We start from the raw sequence: 25,773 nt of genomic DNA on the forward strand, positions 1-25,773 counted from the left end.
TCTTAGAAGCTACTTCATAAATTCAATCTGGATCAAATGGAAGTCTTTTTCAGCATCCAAAATTAGAGCTGATTCCAATTTATCTGCTGCAATATGAAAGATATCAAACAGGTGAATATTGTCAGAAGCATGTCTTTTTTTTAATAAATCCATAATGTGATGATATTACCTGCTATAGCCTTCTAAATTTTGTAGTTGCAGTTTGTATGTTTTGCTTTCTGGAGCCTTTGAATCATGTGGAAAGTTTGTGCATCAGTACAAGGGATGATTGCATAAAAAAACAAAGGCAAGGAAATCTCCATGCAGTCTGAGGTTTGGATTGGCAGTCTCCATTTGATGTAACGGCCTTGGCGAGAAAGTAATTATTATCTTAAAGAAGCCTCAGGTCCCAAGACATAAAAAGAATGACTCACTGCTTTTCCATACAGAAATGTTGAAGTTCAGGTATGCAGTGCTGGACTTGCAGCGCTATGACACTTAAAATTTCCAATCTTACTCTGCTTCAGTAGAGCTTCCAACCATACCAGAAACAGGTGAAGAGAGAAGTAGGGCAGAGAATACCGTCTCTGATACCAGTTTAAGGCCACGGAAAAATCAAAGGAATCATTCTTCTCTTCCCCTTCCTCTCCCCTTCCCACCAATGGAAGTTAGGAAACAGAAAGGGAAAGTTATGGGCAAGGCTCCCTTTCTAATCCCATGGAAGTTGGAGATTTGTCTCACTTTTTCTACTCTCCCTGTCTTTTCTGCCACCCATGGGTTGGCAAGAGATGTTGGAGGGATAGCTTTTTGGCACAATGACAGAGCTCTGACTGTTCTACAGCCAAAAGGCAATGTTCCTAAAACCAGTGGCTAAGGCCTGTGTCGTTCTTCAGACTTACCAAATGATTTGTCACAAACTGATCACCTGCCACTGTTTGTAATAACAGAAGTGAGAAAAACACACTTTTGAAGGGCAGTGAAAAATAACAAAGTGAACGTTACTTTGAGATAGACAATGGGTAGCCTGAGGATGCCATTATGAGTATATTCCTTAGGAAAAAAAAGATTAATGTGTTTCTTTTACTGGAACTAGCAAGACATGCAAATAGTTCCTCAGTTGGGGAAAGCAAATTAGCATAGAATAAACACAGATTGAATTTTCTCTTTAATATTGCCAATATTATTTCAATGTACATTGACATTATGGCTGGCATTGATATATATTATAATACTAGGATTACATTAAATGAAAAATGACTTTAGATGGTTACCAATATATAAAATAAATATGTATTGAAAAATCCAGCTGTAATTAGTATATAGATACCCTTTTTGAAATATAAAATTGAAAGATAAAAACTAATACAAAAAAAAAAAAAGAATAAAAAGAAAAAATAGAAAATGCAGAAAAGAAAAAATAGGAAAGAGAAAAGAATATAGTATAAAAAGAAAAAAGAAACGACTTCCCCTTCATCATTTTTTAAAGTAATTTATCACCATTTCTTAAACGTTAATATATAGAACTCCTGATTATGATACTGTTGACATTCACACACTAATGAGAAACACTTTATCTCATTTCCGGTTATTTGAATTTAAAACACTGGTAAATACAAAGTTTATTTTCACTGTACATTTCCTTATCCACGTGGTCAAGTTTGATGTTTAAAAGGTTTAATACAGTATATCTTGTCAAATAATTTCAATCAACTGCAAAAAAAGTGAAAACAATTATAATTTGCTATAAATTATAGTCTTCTCATATTCAAAGGCATGCGAAAGTCATGTTTAGGTATATGAAAACTACTTGAAATATATAAGATTTAGAAAACAACTGACTTTGTTTGTGTTAACAGGATGAGAAAGTGCAAGGCTTCCTGTTATGTGAGTGTGACAGCTGTAGATAAGTGGGGAGGCCCTCACAGGAAATCCGTCTTACATCTGCAGCATGACTTGTCTAAGGCTGAGAGACTATCTCTAATTGAAGTATCAATGGCATGACATGGTGCTAAGTGATCAAACATGGGGGACATGGTGAAGAAGGACTTGGAGGATCAAACTGTATTGCCGTTGGAAAATGAATGTACCAGAAATATGGGAGAATTTGTGGAAGTTTCTCTGAATGAAAGGGTTAAATTTAATGACACAGGCTTATCCATGGTCCTACAGAATGGCTTGGAGAATCTCCGTCTAGAAAACTCTCTCACAGACGTTACCCTGTGTGTTGGCAGCATGCATTTTTCGTGCCACCGTGTAGTCCTTGCAGCAGCAAGCAATTATTTTAGGTAAGGTAGATATTTAAAATAAGACCTCTTCACTGGATTGAACAAATGTCTATCAATTTAGCAAATAGGATGATAAAACTACATTTTCACATACTTGATTTAAATCTATCTGTATTATGTATGTTTCCCAAAATTTTGTATTTGGGATGATGCTGGAACACATTTATAGCGAATGTTGTATTGTATTTTTGCAACCCTTGTGTGTGAGTGCCTTTGAATCAAGCTCCTGGTGACTGCCTGGACTAGTCTCTGAGGTTTAAATCTTTGGCAAGATTTTTCAGAAGTGGTTTCCCATTGCCTCCTTCCTAGGGCTGAAAGAAAGTGACTGACCCAAGTTATCCTGCTGACTTTGTGCCTAAAATGGAACTAGAACACATAGTCTCCTGATTTCTACTCTGATCTACTGGCTCAGTATTAGATCTAACAAATAAACAGAGGGTAAAGCAAGACTCAAAAAGGAAAAGGAAATTAAAAACTTATAAGCTTTTCCAATATATAGTGTCATTATTATTCCTTTCCTGGTGATGAAATTATCTGTGAGTTTTTATTTGTTTGCTTTAGGTATAGTTACTCATTTTTAATCATTTTAAAGCCTATCCTAATAAATATGGAGGCTGCAAATCCCTAATCTATAATTACTGACAGGAATGAATTGACTGACCTTGTATTAGATGCTAACAATAATTATTCTCTGTTAATAAGGTAGGAGTTTCTAAGTATACATTCAATGAAATTCCGCTTGGAAAATTTGCTGGATTTCCCCCCTTTGCTTTGTTTTTTATCTAGAGAAAATAGCTCTGGTGTTATTGAATCATCAACATTTAAAGTTTTCCTGGACATCATCTATGTATTCCAATTCTTTATTCTGTTTAGGGAAACACTTCATTTGGGAATAAAAGATGTAATATTTTTGACAAAACAAACATGAAAAAAACTGAAAAGTCTTGTATCATGTTCAATAAAATGCCAATAAAATGCAGAGTTAGACCATATAAAGATCTAAAAACTGTAAAACACAGATTTGCGGAAGACTTATCCAGGACTGCCTGTAATATTTTCACTTTTCTTTTTTAAATTGAATTTCTCTGCCATAAAATATAGATCACAATTCAGCTTAGACAGTAGGTATCTCTTCCTCCCAGATGTTTTATAATTTCTCAAAATAACTTTTAAAACTTTAGGACATGAACAAAAACAGGAACTCAATATGCTGTCATTTATGCCTGAATATTTCTTGACTTCCAGATAGAAATACTTTGGGGAAAAAAATCTTATCCAAATTCCACATTAAGAATCTAACATTCTTAGTTGACTTGCTTGGTTTCTTGAAACATGGATACTATAAAGTTCTTGCTCTTTTTCATTATTGGTATAACATTTATAATAATAAACCTATTGTAAACTTGGTGTCAAAGTATAGCGTTGGAGTGTATTGACATAAAACATTATTGTTAATATTATTTATTTATGGCACAGAGGCCAAAAGCAAGTTATGAACGTAATCTAAAATTTGGGAATTAGATAAAACTGTTTAACAAATAAAATATTTGATATTACATGAAACACTTAAAATTCCAACATTGAAGTGTGATTTAAAACCTTGTTTTTGTAGTTTTGATTAAAAATCAGATAATTGCCTCTGCAATTTTAGGATTTTTATCTGCAGGTAACATTTTATCGTAACAGTATCTCTTTCTGGGCTTGATTTTATAAATAGGCCAGATAACATCCTGATAAAGGTTCTCAATTCATAGTACAATAAAATATATTTCACTGTTTCAAAGTCAACCCACTATAGAGGCAAAATCTTTGAGGGTGGGGATTTATTGAAATCTAAGGTGTAGCATATTCGATGGCGATACATATAATCTAGCTTTTGAAAAGACAATTCTGTATTTACTTAAATATAAATTATTAAGATATATAAGGAGCTGAATCTATATCTGTAATTAATTCCAAAAGCTACAGGTGAACGTGGAACTTTGGTTTAGTCATTAATTTATGTATTGAATTATTTCAAAAATTTTTGTTTAATATAATTATATGCTAATGGACCCCTGGAAAATAAATCATAGGATCAGTACCAATCTGACTAATCTTGTAGGTCACCTGTTTAAACCACTATCTAATCATTTGGGATTTCATGAAGCAATCCTTCCTTATTTTTAAAAATATGTTTGTAATCAAAACTTAATGCTGTAGGCTTAGCAAAGCCTTTGTTTCAATCGACATCACCCAGTTTCCAGAGAACAACAGAATCTCTGGAATTCTACTTGGAACATTTAAAGGAGGTCTTAAAAGGTTTACTTGCAGTTGGGCTTTGTTATTATTGATAAATGTAACTAAAACTGAAGTTCCACATAAAATTTGAGATGTAATATTTAGATTGTTGCAGGAACAAATGTTCCATTTTTTGAATAAAGCATTGAAGGCCATCAGAGTAGATTTTGCTTTCAGAATTTTTTTTCTTCCTAGTGTTTCCTACAGGTTCAGTTCCCTTTTTTTCAGATCATCTATTACCGGTAGTTGCAACAGGTGAGCCTAAACTTGTGAGCTGAAAGAGAGTGATTGGCCCAGCCAACTTTCATTCCTACAATGGGACTAGAACTCACAGTCTCCTTGTTTTTAGCATGATGTCTTTACCACAAGACCAAACCGCCTCTGAATTTTGCTTTGCTATTTTGAAGTAATGCCTTTCAATGCTGCTGCCAGGATAGAGCATGATTAAATAAAATGCCCAAATAATTAAAATTCTGTACTATCATCTCATGATCTTGAATTTTCCATCTGTAATTTTTTAAAAATCAAAACCCAAAGCAGAAGTACCTTATCTGGCATGAGAATTTATCATGATTAATTTGAATTGATTTTTCTGGCAAAATTTAACTAATGCCTCAAGTAGGCATTTCAGACCCAATGTGATATGTGAAAGAACAGCATTATCTATATATAACAAAACACAAATTTTCTTTTCACTAATAATGGGCATTGAAGTAACATAGTTTCCAGATTATTGACAGAGATACAATGTTAAAAAATAAATCTGTTTTTCATACACTTGTTTCTATCCTTTTAAGAAGAGATTGGGTGACCATCTGTCTAAAATGGTATAGGGTTTTCTGATGGAGCAGGGATTTGGACTAGAAGATCTTCAAGATATCTTCTACCACGCTTATTCTGTTATTCTGTTATTAATATACTGTTTATAATATAATTATTTTATCAAACCAAAATGAAAAACCTCCTTACTCTGCTGTTGTAATGCCCACTCCTTTGGGAAAGTCATTATGAAAATCAAAATAAAATCACCTAGATTGGTATAACTATTAATTTTTTGTTCAATCAAAATAAAAGCACAATCTTTTTGCTCTAAAATATTAGTGAACCATTGCTTTGGTGAATTATTGGAATATTTGTTTGGATACACTGAAATTAAAATTCCATGTGTTCCACTGTAATATTGATGTCCCGCTCCAGTATAGTAAGTGAAATAATTTAAGTGGCATTGCACACTTATTTCCAGAACTTTTTACACATCGACTGGATTTTCCAGATTTACTGAACAGTCTATTTTTCTCCTTTAGGGCAATGTTTTGCAATGACTTAAAAGAAAAGTATGAAGAACAAATAGTTATTAAGGGTGTTGATGCAGAAATAATGCAGATTCTTTTGGACTATACATATACCAGTAAAGTGCTGATTACCAAGGAAAATGTGCAGAAAGTCCTTGAAGCTGCCAGCCTTTTTCAGGTTAGTGAATATGTGCAGTTAATGGAAAATATATATAGGGACAAAGCACATATTAAGATTAAGCTATGAGTTACTTTTATTTAACTGCTGCATTTAATTCGTAGCCTTTATAAGCATAGCCAATTAATGGCTTTTTACTATATGTTCTTTAAAATATTGCTATATAGGTAGTTGTTTATTGAATAAAACAGGGATTAGCAATGTGTGAAGCAGATGTTGAATGAAACTGTGACTATGATAAGATGTCAAACTGATCATGGCTGAACCAGGAGGAGCATGCATCAAGCCCATAAATGGCAAGCTGTCAGACTCCAAAACCAAGAAAGCCACACAGAGTTATTTACAAGCTATTTCCTTTATTGTTCCTCACTTATAGACAGAAATAGTTCACCTGAAGTAAATTACTTGCATCAATAAAGATATACACTGAGAATTGACCACTTCCATCCAACCAAATTATCTAAACTTTGCTGTCCATTATTCCTCTGGATTGCACTTCCTTCTTTTGTGAATTCGGTCTACATTCCGTCACACAAGATCATACAAGAACACATTCTAAACTCTGATTAATAGACTAAAAATTATCCTAAATAACAGTCCAATTACGCCTAGGAAGACTCATTTCTCTGTCAGATCAGAACAACTTAGACAACAAAATGCTAAGCAAAATGATCTTCTTAGCGCCTCCTTATAAGGAACTTAACACCCTGAACATATAGAGTAGATTTTTTTTTATTGGCCAAATGTGATTGGACACACAAGGAATTTGTCTTGGTGCATATGCTCTCAGTGTACATAAAAGAAAAGATACATTCATCAAGGTACAACATTTACAACACAATTGATGGTCAATATCAATATAAATTAAATATTATATTTATATAAATATAAATATATATAAATAAATATAAATATAAATATATATGATTAATTAACAGGATACTCAGGCTGCTTTCACAAGTAAGGCAAATATATTTATAGATCGCTTGAGTACTCACTGTTTAGTAATTATTTTTAAGATTGTACTTCTAAACTCTCTTTTGCGTTTCTAACAGCCAATTCCAATTTTGGGATATGAGGGTGGGTGGGTATTAAGATTCTTTGGAAAAAGTCCCTTCAAGCTGTCCTATACAGCTTTCTAGTGTCTTCTCATGGTTTACTATCTGGATTGCAGACTGGAGGTGACCTATGGTGAAGCTAGCTAAAGTTTTCTCCTCTCAAACAGAATTAATTAGCACTAGTATTCTATTAATTTTACCTTTGGGATTAATAGAAGTAAATGTATCAAAAATCTTTAAAGTAAAAGATCCTTAGAGGGAAGTAATAATATTTATGGTATTAATTATTTCTTTATGGTATTTGTATCCTGGTTTTTCATCCACTGACCAATCAAGGCAGTTTGCAAAGCAAAAATATAAACTTTAAACTAAAACAGCAGTAATTAACATATTGGTGAAAAATATGATATTAAAATAAATTAACAAAAGCCTGGTAGAAGAGAGATTTTTTACCAACTTCTCAAATAATGGGCATATTATTTTTATTTTGAGTATAAGAGTGCAGAGAAGAGCAAACAAAGTGATTAGGGGACTGAAGGCTAAAACATACAATGAACGATTGCAGGAACTGGGCATTGCTAGTCTAGTAAAGAGAAGGACCAGGGAAAACACAATAGCAGTGTTCCAATATTTCAGGGACTGCCCCAGAGAGGAGGGGGTCAAGCTATTTTCCAAAGCATCGGAAGGCCGGACAAGGAATAATGGATGGTTAAAGAGGTTGTTAAAGGTTTTCTTTGGCTAAAGAGGTTGTTAAAAAACAAAACAAAAAAACTTTTAAAGGGTTCTGATGATCCCTGCTCAGCCGCATGATCATCAGAGCGTTGTTTTTTTTTACTTTTAAAAGCCTTTTTTTGGCTGAAGAAAAGAGGCTTTTAAAAGTAAAAAACCCACAAACCTCTGATGATCGGGGAACCGGTTCGGGAGCGTGGCCAGCCAGCCATTACTATTGGTTCTTCGAATGCCAGAAAATTTTTACTACTGGCTCTACAGAATCGGAGCGAACTTGGGGCAACCCACCACGGATGGAAACTGAACAAGGAGAGATTCAACCTGGAAATAAGGAGCAATTTTCTGACAGAACAATCAACCAATGGAACAGCTTGCCTTTAGAAGTTGTGGGAGCTTCATTACTGGAAGCTTTCAAGAAGAGACTGGACTGCCATCTGTCAGAAATGGTGTAGGGCAGTGATAGTGAACCTTTTTAGCACCGAGTACCGAAAAGGGAGTACTTCGCACTTCAGGGCCGTGACCAGGAAGAGGAGCTGCGCAGGGGGCATGCGCGTGCCAGCTAAGGTACTTCTGATTTCTGGCGCATGCATGTGTGCTGGCCAGCAAGTTTTCCAGTTACTGCTGCATAAGTACACACGCCGATCAATTGGCCAACATACATGCTCACGCCGGAAAACAGAAGACGAGCTCTTCCAGTTTCTGGCACTGCTGCACACACAAAGGCCAGCTGATCATTGTGTGCACATGCGCGCCAGAAACCTGGAAGAGGAATGGGCAACGCTGTGCATGCCAGGCAAATGGCTCCGCATGCCACTTCGAGCATGCGTGCCATAGGTTGCCATCACGGGTGTAGGGTCTCCTGCTTGGGCGAGGGTTGAACTAGATGACCTATAAGGTCCCTTCCAATTCTGTTAATCTGTTAATCTATTATTTGGCATGTGCTCATATCTAAGTGTAATAGAAGACCTAGTTTTCCCCATAACAATTACATTGTGCCATAAACTAAGCTAAGACAAAATAATTTACCTTAAATCATCCAGTAAACTTTTGCATCTGATGCTGGACTTAAACCTGAAACTTTTAACTCCTAGTCTTAACATCTCTCACCATATCAGAGAGTAAACACCAACGATACCTCCTGGGAGTGGAAAAAGAAACAGCCTTGTGGAAAAACTCAAGTTGTTGAATCTCCCTGAGAAATTCAGTTTGTAGCCTTGGATCATGCAGAAATCTTCAAAAGGGGCCCTCCTGTTGATTTGAATAACTGAGCATGTTCATAATGAGAGAGACATTTTGGTCCTAAGTCCTTTGGAGCTTTAAAGATCAGTACCGATTGTGTGATTTCTATACCTTGCATAGGTCATCAGCTTAACTGTTGAATTGTGTATTGTTCAACTGCATTGCACTTTCTGGAAGCTTTTCAACCACATTGAAATGATGTTACAAGTTGCAACCAAAGTATAATTAAATGTTGCTAAGTCTGGATTACTGAGGAAGGGTCACAATAGACTCATTAACCATAATTGGGAGAACACTCTCACCATGCCTGAAAAATCTAGTGATAGTGATAGATCAAAAAGTATTTTTAATTATGAAACTCTTCCTTCTGGATGATGGGGATGGATCTCTTTATCTGCATATTATGTTCCAGTGTATAATTATGGATAAAAAAATTGTGGATAATGAGCCTGTGAGTCAGTGAATGGGGTAGGTGGGTTTGTAGAACTTTTGAAAATAAACCCAAACCCTTTCTCCAACTCACCAAAATAAAATAAATAAATAAAAAAGAAATCAGAAATAAGGGTATAGTATGTCCCATCTCAGATTTAACACTTTTACACTGTATATTTTCTGGTTTATTTTCACTGTGGAAGAAAATAAAGGAAATGCTTCATGTAATGCGACAAATTTCTAGGATTGCTAGGAAATATTAGGATGGAATCTGGATATGAATTGTGCATATGAAAAACGGGGGGATAGAACTGAACTTTGTTCAAAAATAAATGAAACTGTTTATATACGGTATAAACAAATTATCCCCATACTGTATTCATTAACTGTGACTACATGAGATAACAGCAGATAGCAAGACCACAGATAACATAGTCTGTTGTCATGATCACACCCAGAACCAACAGTATCTAAATTCCAGTATCCAGCTTTTTCTTTCCCAGTAGGACCTCTGCTTTGACTGGAAAGAATGTCAGTTCTTTTCTCCCATCCAGCCTATTAAATTTAGGTGTGTTCAAAGTCGCTCATTGTTTCACAGAGTCAGCAGAGTACTGAACGGTACAGCTGAATATTATCAGCATACTGAAAACACAATCCTCTGGAAATAGATTATAAGTGGTAGGTGTACATTTTGTAAAACATAGAAGACAGATAGAACCTTGTGAGGTTATAGATCAATGCCTTGTGTGTGGGTGTGGGTGTCAAGCATTAGACTCCTAGCATTAAACAGGAGTCCATTCTCAATCAGGGAAACTCATGACTAATTTTAGGTCAGTCACATTGTCTAATTACAATGTCACAGGCTTATTGTGAGGAAAATTGGTAGAAAAAGTTATGTACATACTCTCTGGGAAAGAAGATATAAACTGAAGAGTAAAAAGTGAATAAACCCTGTTTTTACCTTCAACACACGAAACTAGCAAAATTAGCATGGGAGCAGTGATAGACTCTTTGTATTACAGTACATATGAGGGCACCCTTCAAATAGCCAGGGGACACATACAATATAATATTTTTATGGGAATAGTAAATGAGGCCATAATGCAACATGGGCTGAGGCTACAGAATTTTCCTGTTTTGGAGAGCCACTTTGGGAAAGACATTTACAATTTTACTTGTTTTCAGATGTCAAGTCTCCTTTAGAAGGTCTATTTCAGATTTTTTTAAAATTTCCAACTCAAAATGGAAGAAAGTGCATCAGTAGTTTCTCTTGAAGAATTGAACAGAACTATCTGTAATTCTTGTCTCATTAAGTAATAGTCTAGCTAAAATCATTACTATTTGTTTGAGAAATGTGTCTAATATTATGCAACTGATTATTACATTGATACTTATTAAATAAGCTTCATTGGAAATACTAAGTCAAATATTTCCATACATCTATCTCAAAAAACAGGAAACAAGTGGTTTATAGATGGGGTCTGTTAATTTTCAGTTTTTGTAAGCAACGTAAATGTGTCAACAGGACATGGTTCAGAACATAAGATTCTCCTATGAATAATTTTAAAAATCTACATAACCTATTAAACTGTTTCTGGTTTTTCACTTCTCTCTTTTACTTTTAATTACTTTTTAAAACCATGCTGGTTTTAAACATGTAACTGGTTTATGTACAAACCAAAAACTATTTTGAGGTTTCATCAGCTGTTAGGGAGAAACTGATGTGGTATTACAGGGACTTGCTTAACATGTTTTGATGCCTAAAGCACAAAACAAGATGACACTTTTATTATTAAGCAGAATTAAACAGTTGCTTCATGAAGCACAACTTGAGAAAGAGGGGGAAGTAGGAAGATAGAACAGCTCTCCCCTTAATGGGCCACTCTCCCCTTAATGGGCCACTGAAAATAACTGTCCTCTCACCAGTTTTGCTTGCATGAAATGTGGAGAGGCATCATCAAACACTTCAAAATCACTTGAACCACCACTAGACTCATCCTGTGCATACAAGTTTAATCTTACTATAATATTAGGATGAAAAGAGAATCATTCCTGATATCTGAGGGTAACCAAATAGTGTGTGATACATACCTCAGTGGAGGACATTCGGCAGAAGGTATTAAGAAATGGCCAGGCAAACTGCCAATACTATCTTCCAACATTTATACCTGACATGGTTGTATAATTCAGCCTTATAACCAGGCTGATTCCAATGCTGATAGCTTTTAGAGTAACTGAATGGATATTTAGCAGCTGGTGCAGTGGTTAGAATGCAGTACTGCAGGCTGTGTGCAATTTGGCGGATCGAATCTTACCAGGCTCAAGGCTGACTCAGCCTTGAAATGAGGACCCAGATTGTTGGGGGCAATATGCTGACTCTGTAAACCACTTAGAACAGTGTTGGTAAACCTTTTCGGCACCAACTGCCAAAACGGGAGCATGCACACGTGCACGGGGAAGCACCAGAAACCGGAAGAGCAGCTCCCCAGTGCGCGAATGCGTGCCAGGGAGCTGCTCTTTTGGTTTCCAGTGCTCCTGTATGTGCGAAGACCAGCTGGCTGGTGCGCATGTGCATGCCACAACCTGTAAGAGTGACAGCTGACATGCCCGGAGAGATAGCTCTGCGTGCCACTTCTGGCATGTGTGCCATAGGTTCGCCATCACAAGCTTAGAGAGGGCTGTAAAAACCACTGTGAAGCAGTATATAAGTCTAAGTGTTACCAGTATTGCTATTGCTATTTGCCAGCACGGTCCAGATATGGTAACATTTTTTCAGGATCCAATCTTGGTCAGTCACAGGGACCAGATGTTTTGTCATCTGAGGTTTTGGACTCGTGCTGGAACCCATCTTTTGGGAACTTCTCTCCAGAGCTGGAGAGATGTGGCCCAGCATGAGTCCGACAGCTCAGATGGCAAAATGCTGGTCCTGGTGACCCTGCAACGTTATCCTGGGACATCTATATTAGCCTTCATTCGGTATTTTTTTTCTTTTTGTATAATTTGATTACTTCAACAATGTATTAAATGATCGTGTAAAATTATGAACTCAGTATAATGTAAACAAATTAACCTCTGTACTATTATTACTTTTGGATTGCTTATTTTAATGATAATTAATAAAAGCATATATCCCAAACAATGTTATTATTAATCTTATTGTACTACTAATATTGGGTAAGTAGGATTATTAATTATTTATTCTAACCCCATAAATATGCATTTCAGTAATGTTACTAAGGGTTATCAGCAGAAATTTTATTTGGAAAATAATTAAAATAAATTACACCCACTTTCTTAATTTCAGGAGTACAATAGAGTAGCTTTTATAGCAACATAATTGTTGCCCTCATTAAACAACTGGGAGTCAAAACATTTGCTGATCCACTTGTTTTAATTCAGAGGACTATCAGTAGAGCTTAATTTACCTTCAGCATAGTCGTTTCTTGGAAAACCTTGTCTGTTGTCGTATTTTACTGAGATTAATTTGCATAAGCATTCATTATAATATTAATATAAACAATTAAATGTTTGATGAAAAGTAACAATTACCATTGAATGCGCAACATATATCTTGCTATTTAGCAGAGTGATATGCAAGTAACCATTTTGAGGTAATATATAGTATGCCCAGAATCTTATTGTACTATTACAATAATTGTATCAGTTGCATTTGGGAATAACTGTGGAAGAAGACCCTTGTCCTCTAGTGCTTGTTCACTAGAACTTATGAAGTTCTAGGATATATCTGGCTATTGCTTTACAAAGAATAAGCTTTTGGCCTGATCCAAGGACACTCTTATTACATTCTTAGATATAGGACTCTGCTTCAGTGCTTCCAGATGGTTGCGAAGACTTGCCTGGCTGCTGATTATCCTGTTCCCCTTGAACTGTATCAAAATATTGTCAAAGTCAACAGTGAGAAGAAAAGATTTCAGTCATGGATTGCTACTACATAACTGAAATACGCACAAACTTGAACTACTGTACCTAACAAGAAACAATGGGCAGAAATTGTAAGATAAGAATTTGGGCATTTTGCACATCATCCAATGTTGTTCCTCATGTTCTTAGAGTTTTTCAAGAGCAGTGAAAAAAGACAAGAAAATAGGTCTATATGATATCTTTCTCCTGTGCTTTCAGTTTTTGCGCATGGTAGAAGCTTGTTCCAGTTTCCTTAAAGAAGCTTTACACCCAGAAAACTGTGTTGGGATTCTCAGGCTGGCCGATGCTCATTCCCTTGATACATTGAAGCAGCAAGTCGAGAATTATATTGTCCAGAATTTTACACAAGTGGTGAATTATGATGAGGTCTATGAGTTGCCTGCAGACATTCTAAATGGCATGCTAAAAAGTGATGACCTCTGTGTCACTGAAGAAGCTCAAGTATTTCAGATAGTTATGAAGTGGGTGCGTCACAAAACAGTGGACAGGCTCCCACTTCTCCCACATATCCTCGAGAGTGTGCGTTTACCTCTTCTGGATCCTTGGTATTTTGTAGACACTGTTGAAGCAGATCCACTCATCAGACAATGTCCTGATGTCTTTCCTCTGCTTCAGGAAGCCAGAATGTACCATCTATCAGGAAATGAGGTGAGTAAAAATGTAATAATATTAAAGGAACTACAATACAAAGATTATCTAGATCTTATCTGTGGTAAGAAAGTTGACTGCTAAATGCAACTTTGATTAGTTCCATGGATAATGGCTTCATGGCCTTCAACAACCTTTTTTGTTCTAAATCAGAGATATATTCATATATTCAGTAGCACACACAGCTCCTGGAATACCAAAATATTTTTGTGTAAACTTTTGTAGCCACACAATTTTATATTTCCCCCTAAAATTGTGCAACTGCTGACAGTAATCTGTTATTAATTTTTCATAGGATTTTTTGTTATTATTTACAATTCTACCTGAAAAATCTGTTATTAATTATATTTATGAATGAATTCCTTATCACTTCTTTGATGTATGATGTGTTTAAAGCCTAGAATAATGGTACCGGTTTGAGGGCTCTGAGCATCCTCAAAAATTGCTACCAAATTATACTTATTATACAATCTAAAGGGGAAATTGTAAGTAAATTAACCCACCCAATATCTGCCACATTTGACCTCAGGACCAAATGTCACTTCTAGTCCCTATAAACATGTGCATCCATGACCTAAATACACATTTGTAGGTGGGGAAAGTAGTTTTTGGTTCTAGATTTTAACAACAACAAACAACAACAACAATAATAGTTAATTTTGTTTTTCTTTAGATGATTTCAGGAAGAACAAAGCCCAGAATGCATGAATTCCAGTCTGAGGTTTTTATGATTATAGGCGGTTGCACAAAGGATGAAAAATTTGTATCAGAAGTAACTTGCCTTGATCCTTTGAGACGCAGTCGTTTGGAAGTGGCAAAACTGCCAAACACAGAACAAGAATTAGAAAGTGAGAATAAAAAGTGGGTGGAATTTGCTTGTATTACATTAGGAAATGAAGTCTATATTTCAGGTAAGGAATGAAATAGTTTGTTCTCTCTCTTCCTCCCCTGCTTTTTTTTTCTGAAAAGAAGAGTCACAGAGCTAAATAGTGAACTATCAAGTAAACAAGCAAACAGATGCAAGGTGAACTCTCTGATCCACTTCCCTAGGGTAGCATCTCTGGGGAAGCCATCCATAATTCCAAAGGCTTTACTTCCAGAAGAAACATGCTGTTTAACAGGAGTGCTGCTGACCTGTAAGGTGCCTTTATGTAAATATTTTTGCTTTCAGTGTGTCAAGTCATGCCACATGGCAACTGCAGTTTTCTGGTGCTTCATTCTCCTATATCACAATTGCATGAAGTTGTAACTGGATAGGTTTCTTCCCACAACCTGGTGCTCTGTAACAGGCATTGGGCTGTCACCATTCTCATCATTTGGTGCCCCGTGTGCTGGCACTTTGTGTAATGTATAACTTATATAGCTCCTTGCAGAGGCCCTGCTGCTGAAGCAAGGATGATTTGAAGCAGTTGGGGAGGATGTTGCAGCAGCTTTGGTGACATCTCTCTCTCCTTCCTTCCTTCCTTCCTTCCTTCCTTCCTTCCTTCCTTCCTTCCTCCCTCCCTCCCTCCCTCCCTCCCTCCCTCCCTCCCTCCCTCCCTCCCTTCTTTGGTATAGTTCCTATTCAGAGCTCACATTTATTCAGGTTTATTAAAAATGTGAGATGAAGAGTGGATAGCAAGAAGGAGTCTAATTGGATGACCTGGGTCTATGGGGCATAGCTGTTGCCTTCCCTGTCTTTACTATGTTTATGCCGAAGGAAGGAAGGATGGAAGGAAGGAAGGAAGGAAGGAAGGAAGGAAGGAAGGAAGGAAGGAAGGAAGATAGCATGGCTGTGCAGAGCTCTGAATATGATCTCCAAAATGTATTTTAGCATGTGCAAGTATTTAATCTGGCCACTTTTATTTTGAAGTACACAGTAGCTACATTTGGGTTCCCATTGTTCCTGATTGCTTATTTGTACCCTATGATTATCATTAAGTGTTGTATCATTAAGTGTTAAATTGTACCCTATGACCATCTTTTATGTTGTAAATGTTGTACCTTGATGAAGGTATCTTTTCTTTTATGTACACTGAGAGCATATGCACCAAGACAAATTCCTTGTGTGTCCAATCACACTTGGCCAATAAATTCTATTCTATTCTATTCATTAGTCCTAAGAATGTTTTGGAAATGAAATCCAAAACATTACATAGCATTAATAGATAAAGTTATAAGTGCAAATATAAATAGCATGAAACAAATCTTTTGCTTTTTATGCAGTGTAGATTGTTGAGGTGCTAACGATGGATAGAGAAGCTGTGGGTCATCAGCCACTTATGATTTTGTAGCATAGCCCCATTTTTTGTGAAGTTTGAGTGCAAAATAGATGCATCTATTTAGCATCTTAAAGCTCACAGATCCTCTCCAAGATCAAAAGGAAGGAACCAATATTGTGTCCTCCCTGGTGAGGTCACTTCTATGTCACATCTGCATCTTTTGGATGTTGGAAAAGTATTTATATAGGACAGTACAGCATCCTGGATTGAAAAGTTTGTCTATTTCCAAGTTCAGGCTTGTAAAGAATATGACAAACTGGCACTGAGGTTTAAATCCACTCTCTCCCACAAACTTTTTACTGGACATCTTTTAATCACACATTTAATCAAGGGAAAAATACTTTTTGGTGGAAAAATATTGAGTGATTGAGTACTGTATATATACTTGGGCTCTTGAAGAAATGGTAAGGTATAAATCTAACGAACTAACTAAATAAAAAGACTTCTGTTTTTCAAACATGTTATTGTTTAATTCCAATTAAAACATAAAGATGTATTTAAATTCTATGAATAAAAAAAGTGTCAGACATTAGTTCTTTTATCTCTTAAGCAATGAGGACTAAAATTTTATTAAACAAGAAAAACAGACAACAGCATAATGGTCAATGAGCATGTGAATAAAAACTGTTATTGAGAATATGTCCTGAATCTTGGAAAAAAGTGGAATTTGATTTTTATTTGCTGCAGGAGGAAAAGAAACACAGCATGAAGTCTGGAAGTATAATTCATCCATCAACAAATGGATCCAAATTGAATATTTAAATGTTGGAAGATGGAGGCACAAAATGGCTGTTTTGGGTGGCAAAGTATATGTGCTTGGTGGTTTTGATGGTGTACAAAGACTTAACAGTGTGGAGATTTATGATTCCTTTCACAACTGTTGGTCTGAGGTAAAGTACAGATGTACTTTCAGTATTAGTGAAACAGAAAACAGGACCAAAATAACAAAATAACATAATGCTATTTAATATAAGTAAACAGACATATAGTGTTTTCACACACGACACCAGAAATGTTTTTTTAAAGTCTGCATCTATAATATAGTGTAGATCTAGCCAGCAGATGCACTGAGTGTTAAAGCAACATTTATTTTGTCCTCCATTATTAGCTGTGGAGTATGAATGTAGATTAGACAAGAGAGACATACAGAACTTAGCACATCTGTTTTTCACGCCCCATGTAGCAGCTGTTGCAGGTGAAGATCTTCAAAGCAGATCAGAAATCCCAGACTGTTTTTAGATGCAGCCTACACAGAGGGTGCACAAGTCTGAGCAAAGCACTGCTCATAGACAGTGTTGTAATGTTGTACCATTACTCTCAATTCCTGTTTCCCACTTTTACATTAGTATGAATTCACAAAACCGAGAATGCAAAAATAGATGCATGTATTTTACTTCATGTGCCAATTTTCATGGGTCTAAATTAAAACAAACACGTATACATTTAGCTACATGTTTCCTAAGAAACTCATTTTCCATTTATGAGCAAAAACTTTCTGTTCTTTCTTTTCAAAATGGTATTTCAAGTGTATGTAAGAAATATTTTCTAGATTTCTATGTTAGATTCCTCCTGTGCACATTTATTTACTTCTTATGCTTTGCAATATAATTTACTCTTCTGGAATTAGACTAACTCTGCTGAAAAATAACAATTCTTGTTATTTTAACTATTATAATGATATTGGTACATTGTTGGTAATTACTTTATTTTATTCCTGTGGAAAAAAATAGTTTCAGAAATGATGATTTGCCCAAAGCCACTCTGTCATTCCATTGGCAAGCACAGACTTGAATCTCTATTCCACAGATTCATATCTATAACTCTCCCTTATTTTTCCCCAACACAATCGTGTTGCCAAGTTTTGAGTCCTTATCCCATGAACACTGCAGCAAGTTTTGCATTTTTTTTTCTGACCCACAAAGATTTTGAACCAATTTTTCATTCTCTTTCTCTATTATTGTAATATTCTTCTTCCTAATCAATTAGCATGTTTTAACTTTGGACTTCAATTGCATATTCCATTTCCCTAATATAATAAGACACATAACATCAAAATTAATTTTTAACACATTCCTAAATTATTTTATTTGTTTGATTTTAATAAAGGCAACTCCTCTCATGATCAGCGTGAGCTCATTTGGAGCAGCCAGTTACAAAAAGAAACTCTATGTGATTGGAGGAGGACCCAACGGAAAGTTGGCTACTGACAATACACAATGTTATGATCCAACAGCAAACAACTGGTGCTTAAAAACACCTATGCCTGTTGAAGCAAAATGTATCAATGCTACAACTTTTCATGACCACATCTATGTTGTGGGTAGGTTTAATATCTGCTTTAACAAGCTTAATAATTTTGCATATTTTCTTTAACTCGGAACTCTTTTTATAGTTATATTTATTATCGTTTATTGCAAACTGCAGACTTGTGATACTCTTTTTAATTAGATCATGCAGATACTTCTAGAGATATAGAGTACATTTAGTGTTAGCTAATGTACAATAGTAAAGTTAGTACTAATGATACATTATGGTATTAATTAGAGTATTGATTATTAGTAGGTTCTCTTATAGGAGAATGAACATATTGGTATTACTGAAATCATTTAAAAGTAATGTAACAGTATGATGCTTGCTTATATATGTATTATGGTAAATGTACAGCATGAGTGAATGTGTATGTGTGTGTGCGTGTTTACATACGTACAAAAATGCAATGTTTTAGATGAACTTTTGAATGTAAGGAAATAGAATATTTTGCTTTCTTTTCAGTGAGTCTGTGACATATATATGTCTCCTCTCATTTCATATTTACAAACCAAGATTCTTTGACAATAATTTCATACACATTTTCACTAAGTCACAGACAAGGACATAATTGATGGGGTTTAGAGAGGGGAGAGTCACCACCGATCAGTGCTTAGTTTTTCATCTCCTGATTGAAAAATGCATCTCAAATAGACCTGTATTATTATACACCGATTTTATAGATCTCAAGGCAGCCTTTGATACAGTTACCAGGATTAAGCTATGCCTCAATTGACCACAGGCTTCTTCAATTTTTTCCGTACAAAGGAAGGATATTATGTCCCTGCTGCTATTAAGCTTTTTGTGGCTAAGTCGCTAGCACAGCTTCTTTATGGGACCTTGCTCGGACCGTCAGCTTCATGTTTTAGGTCATTAGAAATAGTTCAATTCAAATTCATTAGATCAATTCTCCAGATGCCACATTGTATCTCAAATGTACTTCTGCGCCTGGAGACAGGATTGATAAAAGACGAAGCAAGAATCTGAATAGCATCCTTAAATCTCTGTCTAAAGCTTAACTTCTTTCTGCAAGGTCTTGCTCCGTTAATCTTCCAAGACAAATTCTATTCATCATGGATCAAGGCTGTTGAGTCCAACCTTGCCAAATTAGGTTTCTCCCCAACTTTAATACTCAAGTTGGACTATAATCTAGCAAGACAAACCTTGCAGCAAAGGGTGGAGGACATCGAGAGGCAGGCAGATTTAGGGAAAGTTCTGCTGTTTCTGGCTTCAGATGCCATTAGATGTGTTGTTGCTCCTGCCAGCTATCTTAGTCAGTTGGAATCAGCAAACCATCAGGAAGTATTTGCACTTGCATGGTGCCAAGCACTTCCATCAGCCGTTCTGTATGGCAAGTATAAAAGGATACCATTCACAGAAAGACTCTGTTCCTGAGGCTCAGGAGAGGTGGAGACTGTGGGTCACATGCTCCTTAGATGTTCCTTTTATACAGAGATTAGGAAAAAACATATTCTGATGGTTAAGTATCCTGGCCGTTCTAACACTACCTATCTTCAGTGGCTGCTTAAAGATGAACAGGCCATAACTACAGCATAGGTGGCCAGATTCTGTGCAGCAGCACTGGGGATTCGTCGCAAATATCTGTCTTCTCCACCATAGCGATGTATATAACAATTGTGACTAACCCTTTGCACTGCTTAGTCATTTCCCTTCTAGCGTTGAACCCACAATGAGCCACACAGTTTAGCGATTGCAACTATTGTATAGTCGGACCATGTATAAAAGACACTGGATTTTATTATAGGTTTTAGTTATTATTTATTATTTTATACTAGAATTCTTAAGTGCTGAGTGCTTTTATTTGTTCTGGTCTAGAACTATAATAATAAATTGTATTGTATTGACATAATTGATGTACAGTCTAGTAGGATATGCCAAAAAAGTTGTGTGTTTAATATACTTCCAGATATCATTTTGATAGAATAGAATAGAATTTTTTTTTATTGGCCAAGTGTGATTGGACACACAAGGAATTTGTCTTGGTGCATATGCTTTCAGTCTACATAAAAGAAAAGATATGTTCATTAAGGTACAACATTTACAACACAATTGATGGTCAATATATCAATATAAATCATAAGGATTGCCAGCAACAAAGTTACAGTCATACAGTCATAAGTGGAAAAAGATTGGTGATGGGAACTATGAGAAGATTAATAGTAGTGCAGATTTAGTAAATAGTTTGACAGTGTTGAGGGAATTACTTGTTTAGTAGAGTGATGGCCTTCGGGAAAAAACTGTTCTTGTGTCTAGTTGTTCTGTTGTGCAGTGCTCTATAGTGTCGTTTTGAGGATAGGAGTTGAAACAGTTTATGTCCTGGATGTGAGGGATCTGTAAATATTTTCACGGCCCTCTTCTTGATTCGTGCAGTATACAGGTCCTCAATGGAAGGCAGGTTGGTAGCAATTATTTTTTCTGCAGTTCTAATTATCCTCTGAAGTCTGTGTCTGTCTTGTTGGGTTGCAGAACCGAAACAGACAGTTATAGAGGTGTAAATGACAGACTCAATAATTCCTCTGTAGAACTGAATCAGCAGCTCCTTGGGCAGTTTGAGCTTACTGAGTTGGCGCAGAAAGAACGTTCTTTGTTGTCCTTTTTTGATGATGTTTTTGATACTAGCTGTCCATTTAGCTGATTTGAATAGAACAAATCCAAACAATTCTCAGTGGTTAAATATCTTGCACAAAATATGATAAGGAAATTTTGTATTTCGTCTTAGACCAGGATGTAGGTAGGGAGTTAAGCAATAGACATCCTGGAGCTAATGTGCACTGTAATCATAAACCCTGGTGTAGTATTACCTGTGGGCTTATGGTCACTCACTTACAGTCTGTTGAGATACATTGATCTTATAAGTCCCTCTTGTTTTCTGCCTGGATTTTCCATATCAGTGTGGATAGAGAAGACAAGACACACATCCCTGGTCATCAATAGCCAGGAAATATTTAGGAACAAACACACAAATCAGTTTCAATAGAACATTGAAGCATATCAATATTTTAGGAATACATAGAGGCCCAATGATTATTATGTACATTTGTTCTCTGTCTCTGTCTGTCTGTCTGTCTGTCTCTCTCTCTCTCTCTCTCTCTCTCTCTCTCTCTTACACACACACACACACACACACACACACTGCCCTAAGATACCAGGCAGTTAGAGGGATTCAAGCCCCATGTCTTGATTCAGGAAAGTTGGAGGGCTTCAGGACCTCTTTTATCCCACCAGATCCTTGCTTTGTTAATTCACAAGACCAGCAGCTACATTTGCTTGTTGATTTACAAGTCTTTGCTTCAGGTAACATTTTTTCTTTGATTTAATGATGATTTGTTTTGTCTCATCTACCTCCTTAGAAAGGATATTTGAGACAAGATTCCTGGCTTTTGTCTTCTCGGCAAGTTTGGCCTCTTGTATTCAAAATCGATTAACGGGAGTCTGTTAAATTGAGGTTTCACTTTATGCATTGAAGAAACCAGTCACTTCTTGAAAAGAATAATTTTCCATCTTCCCTTTCCAGGTGGGGCAATGAAAGCAGTCTATTCTTACAACCCACTCAAAGATATATGGTGCCTTGTGACTCAGTTAAACCATGAATGTGCTAGTTGTGGGATTGCTCCTTGCAACGACAAACTGTTCATTACTGGAGGACGGGATGAGAAGAATGATGTCATCGCCACAGTGCTATGTTGGGATGCTGAGACCCAGAAATTGACAGAGGAGTGCATCCTCCCTCGTGGGGTCTCGCATCATGGAAGTGTCACTCTGAGGAAATCATATACATACATCCGTAAGGTAGTGCCTGGTGCAATATCAGTTTAACTTTGAAGGAAGATTCAAGATAAATGAAGAATACATGCTCGTGAAATACCTCATTTTCCCAAAAGTTATAAAGAGATTATTGGGATGGAACAATCATGCTGGTGTAGCGTATTTTCTCTGTTTCCTTTTATACATGCTAACTTGTCAATATAATGATTAGGTATGGGAAAGACATATGCATCGTGGTATGAATACATTTGTACTCCCCAAAGTGATACGTGAACCACAGTACTACTATCCTTCAGTTAGCACATATCTCTGATTTTGCAGTGCACTTCTCTGGCTTAAAAATAATGTGCTCTACAGAGTAATATGTGCAAAGGGAAACATTGCATATAAAAAGAGATATGAGGGCAGCCTGATGCCTCTAGGCACCGATGCACTCATAGATGAACATGAAGGAAAAAGAGAAAAGCTGGTATGCTGCAAATTAGTCCCAACAGGAATTCTTAGAAGATAAAATGGGGGATGGCTAGACATGGATGGTAATTAATTTGTGAAACTACCTGCTAAAAGTCCAGTAAATCGCAGCAGACCAAACGTAACAATATGAAAACAAAAAACACAAATTTGGAGAAATAGCTCAATGTAATTGTGGGAAGAAACTGACTTCCATATTCTGTGTCACCTTTGCCACCCACACCACCCACTAGGTATGGCTATATCTGACCACAGTAAACCCCAGGTTATGAAACAAAGTACCTCTTAAGTTTTTCTGCCGATATTGACACTTGGGCTGAACTGACTAAGTGCTGTTCTGCACATTGTGCTGTTGAAATAAACTCTGCCTCTCCTCCAAGTAACTTGCCCTGTGTGTCCTATGGAGGACCTGGCCTACATTTGTACTCAGAACTTTCTACTAACATAACATTAGTGAAAAGCATATATGAAGGCCACATATTACATTTATTACAAAGAAAGATAACCTGGATGATCCCCCTGTCCTCCACCAATACACTATAGATAGCAACAAACAAATAAATGCAGGCAAAAGTCTTATACGATGCCCAGTTTCCCTACTTGTTACCTAGGGTTGCTAACTCCAGTTCAGATTCTCTCACACTTTGATATAGAGCCTGCTTTTATATGTATGCGCCAGTAGTGGATTTCAATTTAGTTTGCTATCGGTTTGCTCATGCGTGTGCACTCGTGACACTTCTGTGCATGCGCAGAAGCATCCAGGCAGGTGGGTGGAGCGTCCCGCTGCTGCTACCAGTTTACCCGATCTAGGACAAACTGGTAGCAACCCACCACTGGTATGTGCGTATATCAGTGGCCTATACCTCCTAGAATCTCCCCAAAAGAATAGCTAATAAATTAATTGCCTGGTACTCCTTTTACATAGGTAACCGACACAAGGTGTCAACCAAAGTGCCATTACAAACCATTACTCTTGTACCCCAGGCCCTGCACTGTCTTCCTACCAGTGCACTTCAAATGCTGTTTTTGACTTTTAAAGCCCTAGGCAGCTTAGTAGGGGGATATTTCAACCAACCTACCAACCAACCAACCAACCAACCAACCAACCAATTAGAATAGAACTGGAATGTACTCTAGAGATCTTCTACTCCAACCCCCTGCTTAAGCAGAAGACCCTATATCATTTTAGACAATCTTTTAAAAAAAACCTCCAGTGATGAAGTACCCACTTCTGATGCCAAGCTCTTCTCACAGCAAGTTTGCAGGACTACTTTGGCTAGCTAGTTTCAACAGCCTGACTTATGTTTCCCAGCAGAATCTGCTTATAGGCAACTTCCATATGAAAAGGGAAGTAGGGGAAATTGGTACTATTTTTCTGTTGCTGTATCTGTTCATGGGAACACTCTCCTTCCAGAAATTCAGTCGGCCTCTACATGGTTCGCTTTTTGTAATTTACTAAAAATCAAGTTATTTCAGAGAAGAACCTGAATTGATGTAACTGATTGGGAGTTGGTTTATTTTTGTACTTATACTACAAATGTTTTATTATATTTTTATGAATCTATTGTAAATGGTGGAATCTCTTTTGATTAGAATAAACATAACTAAAACAAACAAACAAACAAACAAACCATGTGAAATTTACCTGGAATGCCCTTCTAGAGGACAAAGCTGAAGTCTAAGAGTTGTGATTCCCAACTTCGGATATTTGTTTTAATTGTTCTTTTGTCAACAACACAATTTTTTTTTTGCTGAAAGATGTGATAATAATATTACAAATAATTTGAAGTTAACATTTGCCATTTTAAGATGTTCCTGTCATTTGGTAAAAGCCTAAAATTTAAATATCTTTTAAAGATTCAAACAAATTAAATAAACATACTTGCTTCTTCATTAGAAGATCAAAGGACAGAGGAACAGAAATAATAAATGAAAAGGGGCAGTGATAAAGCCTTGCCAATTTATGATAGGCATGATATGGCCTCACTGGTTTACATCATAACCCCATCTGGAGCAACCCATGATAACACCCCCCCTCCTCCCCCCAAATATTAAGGGCAGTTCCAGACAACATGTTTTTCCATTACTCAAGTATAAGTGGGCTTCCTGGGATATTCTTGTTATAGATTACCAAGTTGCCACTGGAATAGTATAGTTTCTTTGCGAAACTATAGCTTTCCTAGAAATTGAACAGCCAGTCCTATCCCATGGGATGTCTGCCTCGGGAGAACTCTGCATTGTATTTTATTCTAATATTAATATTTATTGCTTTTAAACACAGTTGTTTTTATTGTGATGGTTTAAGTTAAGATTTTATTTTTTTATTTTTTATTCTTATCTTGTAAATTGATCTGGGCTTTCCTGGAAGTAAGAAAAGTATAGAAATGAAATAAAATAAATCAAATTAAAAGTTGCTGCAATATAAAAGGATCCTTTTAATCTAGTACCATTTCCCCCTTGCCAATGGTTTGCTTGAGCCAGTATCAGAGAAAGACAACGATAAATCTTAAATATATATATATATATGCAGAAATACCATAAAGTACATTCTGCACTGTCAAAGTTTCCTTCCCATTCATCACAAACACTTTTCATTTGCAATTTCTACGGAAAGCTTGTGATCTTTATTCCATTTACCTAAGCTTGTGATCTTTATTCCATTTACCTGGATTAATGAAACCTTATTTTTATTTATTGGTATTATAAGCAGGATAGGATCTTATCTCTCTCTCTCTCCAATCTCTCTCTCATGCTCCCCAAAAAATGAACTGATGAATTGTTTATGTCTGCTGCTCTTTATGTCTTCACATACAAGACCATTTTCTTTCTGCATGTTCACATGAAGCCCAATAGGTGGCACTTTTATACTATTTTAGGTCAAATTTT

At 36.3% G+C, this 25,773-nt stretch overlaps 1 protein-coding gene across 1 annotated transcript; it reads left to right on the forward strand.

Moving 5' to 3' along the window:
• Positions 1-1,960: 1,960 nt before the first annotated feature.
• On the forward strand, positions 1,961-24,496 carry KLHL6 (kelch like family member 6). The gene is made up of 7 exons (XM_058188543.1): positions 1,961-2,264; positions 5,849-6,014; positions 13,613-14,062; positions 14,736-14,973; positions 17,011-17,213; positions 18,430-18,643; positions 22,166-24,496. The coding sequence occupies exons 1-7, from the start codon at positions 2,002-2,004 to the stop codon at positions 22,465-22,467; spliced, it is 1,836 nt and encodes a 611-aa protein (XP_058044526.1). The 5' UTR covers positions 1,961-2,001; the 3' UTR covers positions 22,468-24,496.
• The last annotated feature ends 1,277 nt before the right edge of the window (positions 24,497-25,773 follow it).

Source organism: Ahaetulla prasina, chromosome 6 (assembly GCF_028640845.1).
Source record: "Ahaetulla prasina isolate Xishuangbanna chromosome 6, ASM2864084v1, whole genome shotgun sequence".
Taxonomy (NCBI): domain Eukaryota; kingdom Metazoa; phylum Chordata; class Lepidosauria; order Squamata; family Colubridae; genus Ahaetulla; species Ahaetulla prasina.

Bases quoted from the DNA above. Each gene is read 5' to 3' on its own strand.
- KLHL6 (XM_058188543.1), top strand. From the start codon at position 2,002: ATGGGGGACATGGTGAAGAAGGACTTGGAGGATCAAACTGTATTGCCG. The intron at 2,265-5,848 runs GTAAGGTAGATA...TTTCTCCTTTAG, and splicing joins GCAGCAAGCAATTATTTTAG to GGCAATGTTTTGCAATGACT. The intron at 14,974-17,010 runs GTAAGGAATGAA...TATTTGCTGCAG, and splicing joins AAATGAAGTCTATATTTCAG to GAGGAAAAGAAACACAGCAT.